The sequence below is a fragment of the Aphanomyces astaci genome (genome assembly GCF_000520075.1).
Source record: "Aphanomyces astaci strain APO3 unplaced genomic scaffold supercont1.194, whole genome shotgun sequence".
NCBI classification, from domain to species: Eukaryota; Oomycota; class Saprolegniomycetes; order Saprolegniales; family Verrucalvaceae; genus Aphanomyces; species Aphanomyces astaci.
Genome location: NW_009798457.1, coordinates 5,915 through 9,285, shown reverse-complemented (window position 1 = coordinate 9,285; position 3,371 = coordinate 5,915). Strand labels below are relative to the sequence as shown.

Here is a 3,371-nt window from a genome sequence, read left to right as displayed (position 1 = left end):
GAAACTTTAATCTATACTTGAGTTTTGACCAAGTAGCCCCGTTAAACTTGCTGTACTGGTGCCGTACCTATGCCGATGAATTTAAGATTTTGTGGGCTTGATCGATAGCATTGTCACTACGTAATGACATGTCATTGTCGATAAATAAGCTGTTACTGGTTGAGTTATTCTCATGCAAAGTAGGTTATATTTCCAAAAAATGGCATGTTTGAAGCCTTGCGACGTATGTCACAAGCTCCCAAATGCCTCACAACATATCAAGTTTAGTAGCCCGCACTAGTGTCTACATTATTCATATCAATTGTAGTACCAGCAAGCAAGCCGTTGCAGCGTTATTCGACGCTAAAAACATGTACTTTCTGGGAAAGCTAACAAAGTTAGCTATAAATTATGACCAACTTCAAGTTATCATCATGTATTTAATAGCCAACACCAGCCGGTGGCGGTCGACGAGGCGAGGCCGTTTGGTGGACCATCGATTTTTAAGACTCCTGCATTTGGCGGGCCATCTAGGGCAGTTCCCGGTGTGACTGCCCCTGTAAGTGAAGACTGGGACATGGGTCAAGGCGATGTATACATTCACAACGCACCGGCCCTCCCAAAGAGCCCGATGTTCAAGGGTTCTACGAAGGAAGAACGGCGAGCGTTCATGGCGTCGTACAACCAGTACATCAGCCAGACGAATGCCCTTACCGCGAACGGCGTTCGACCATTTCTGATGCTGTTGAGTGCGTGCATTGAGCCGGCGACTAAACAACGCGTGGCGGAGTGGGACGTGGGGAAGTTCCCGGAAGAGGTAACTGATGCCGATTGGGCGGCATGGTTTACGCTGGGATTTCAAGTTGACGCTCTGACACTGAATTCCCTCAAAAAACGAGTCAAGGCCTCGGTGGTTTTTGACATGTCGATCCCGGACGCAGATTCTCGGATCGGGCAAATGTTGGACGGCGTGGCGGCTGCTTTACACCGAGACCACCAGGAGTGGGTTATTCGAGAAGAAAGTGCCTCCATCGTAAAGATCATTACGGAGGCGGTCAAGCCGGTGTCACTCCATCGGGCAGTGACGGAGCAGATGGCGCTGACGCGAAACAAGCCCCTGAAGAAGAAGGACGTGTACCGTTTCGTGCGTTGGTTGCGTGAATTTGCCATCGGCCACGAGCGTTTTGTCGGCTATGAAGAAGAAGCGAAGCCGGCCGGGAAACCTGAGCCGCCGAGGATGCCGCAAGGAAGCGGCCAAACATTTAGGCCAGCTTCAGATTTAGGCCAGCTTCAGTGCAGGCGCTACCGAGAGTGACCCCGGCACAGTCTACGCCTCAGGCACCGACTAGTTCGACGCCTGGCAGCGGCTGCTTGAAATGTATATCCACCACTCACAAGTTCCGTGAGTGTCCTGGAATCACGGATGACGAAGCCGTGCGACTGCTTAAAGCACATAGCCGGCCAAAAACGTGGTGACTAGAGCCGTGGTGACGGTCGGGCTGACGCCGACCGAGGACGAGGAACACCTGGTGGTCATGTAGCGACGATGCGAAGGAACGCCGTTAAGGTGGTCCGCGAAGACCTGACGGCCACGGTGGATGGTGTCGTACCGGTCCGAGCCTCGCTACTAGACTCGGGCGCTGATCTGTCGGTTGCTTCAGGCGGTCTAGTCTTAGCGCTGTTGGCGGCGGGTGCAGCTCCCGAAATTATCGTGATGGGAGGAGGAGAAGTCGGAGGCGGCGGAAGAGGAAGAGCCGCCGCGGGATCCGAAGGATCGGTTGCCGTCACTTCATCGGTCGTACGTGTCGATAATAACGGTAAATAACGTTTGAGTTTACCCACATAGAATGTTGGATGGATCTGCCATGAGGTGGGCAGGTCAAGCTTGTAGTTGGGACTGACCACTCGAAGAACGGCAAAGGGGCCGTGCCAAGCACTGCGTTGCTTGACGCTGGAAGACATTCCAACTGTACGTGCGCGGAATGCATGGGCGGGCACCGCCGACTTGTGGTGGCGAATTTGTTCGCCCACGGCGAAGGACGCGAGGTTAAAGCAGCCATGTTTGTTGGCTTGAGTTGATTGGCCCTGCTGAGCGGCAGCGATGCTGTCATGGATCTGCTGCATAACAGAGACGCGACGGGAGTGGAAACTCTAAATGGTTTGGAGAGTGCGGCTGGGGGCGTTGGAACGTACGCCCGCAGAACGTAGCCGCGAAGTGACTCCACCCCCACTGGAGATCGAACTGTCGAGCATTGGAGGGAGGCGGGGGTGTTGGAGATGGACCGCATAATGCGGCGAAAAGCCAGTGGATGCCTGAACCGAGGCGTTGTAAGCGAAAACCGCGTGCTGTAACCTGACAGCCCACGAGGAACCGGTAGAAACGGAGTAGCTTCGAAGGATATCTTCGAGGACGCGGTTGGCGCGTTCCGTTTGGCCGTCGGACTCGGGGTGGTCCGAAGTCGACATATCGAGCGAGGTGTCGCATAGGGCGAATATGTTGGACCAAAACTTCGCCGTGAACCGTGGGTCGCGGTCCGAGACGATGGAGCGAGGCAGGCCGAAACGACAGAAAACGTGGTCGAAAAAGAGGCGAGCGGCATCCGCGCCGCTCAGCGTGTCCCGGACGGGGACGGCAATAACGTACTTCGACGCTCGGTCCACACAAACCATAATGCCGGTGTTGCCGCGGGCGTCGCGTGGCAGGCCAAACATGAAATCCATGCTGACGGACGACCAAAGTTCGTCGGGAATGGACAGAGGTTGGAGCGGGGCCCGAGAGGAGGTGGTGATCTTAGTGCGCTGGCAAGCGTCGCAATGAGCGACGTGGCGCACAACGGATTTGTACATGCGGGGCCACCAGTATGAACGCGCCAGGACCGCGTGCATTTTGTCGTGGCCGAAAAAACCGCCGCTGGGGGAGTCATGGTAGGATCGAAGGAAGTGAGGCGCAGCTGCGAGTCACCGGGCACAACAATGCGCGGCGGTGAGTCCGGGGTGGGTTGAAAGATCAAAAGCCCATCGGCGAGGGCGAAGTGATGTAAGGCCGACGAAGCACGGCGGGGTTTGGGGGAAATAGGTCGATGAGCGCCGCCAAGCGCGACGAGCATTCAGCGTCAAAGGGGTACGCTGCACGAATTCGATCATGAAGACCCGACGTTAAGAGACCGATCGTAGTCAGTTCGAGATCAGGACGCAGAGAGAGTGCGTCGGCCAGGATGTTGTCTTTCCCGGGCTTGTACTGAACCGAAAATGTGAATTCGGAGAAGAATGAAATCCAGCGCGCCATGCGCTGCGAAAGGTGTGGTGTGTTTGTCACCGTGCGTAAGGACGCATGATCGGTGTTAACCACCGAGGAGATAGATACGGAACTTGGTTAGGGCGTACTTCATGGA

General features: G+C 55.4%; 1 protein-coding gene across 1 annotated transcript; it reads left to right on the top strand.

Annotated features, from left to right (window-relative positions):
• Nucleotides 1-556: 556 nt before the first annotated feature.
• On the top strand, nucleotides 557-1,294 carry H257_18657 (hypothetical protein; the record flags this gene model as incomplete). Its single annotated transcript, XM_009847751.1, has 1 exon — nucleotides 557-1,294. One exon carries the CDS (start codon nucleotides 557-559, stop codon nucleotides 1,292-1,294), a length of 738 nt encoding a protein of 245 aa, XP_009846053.1.
• Between the last annotated feature and the right edge of the window lie 2,077 nt (nucleotides 1,295-3,371).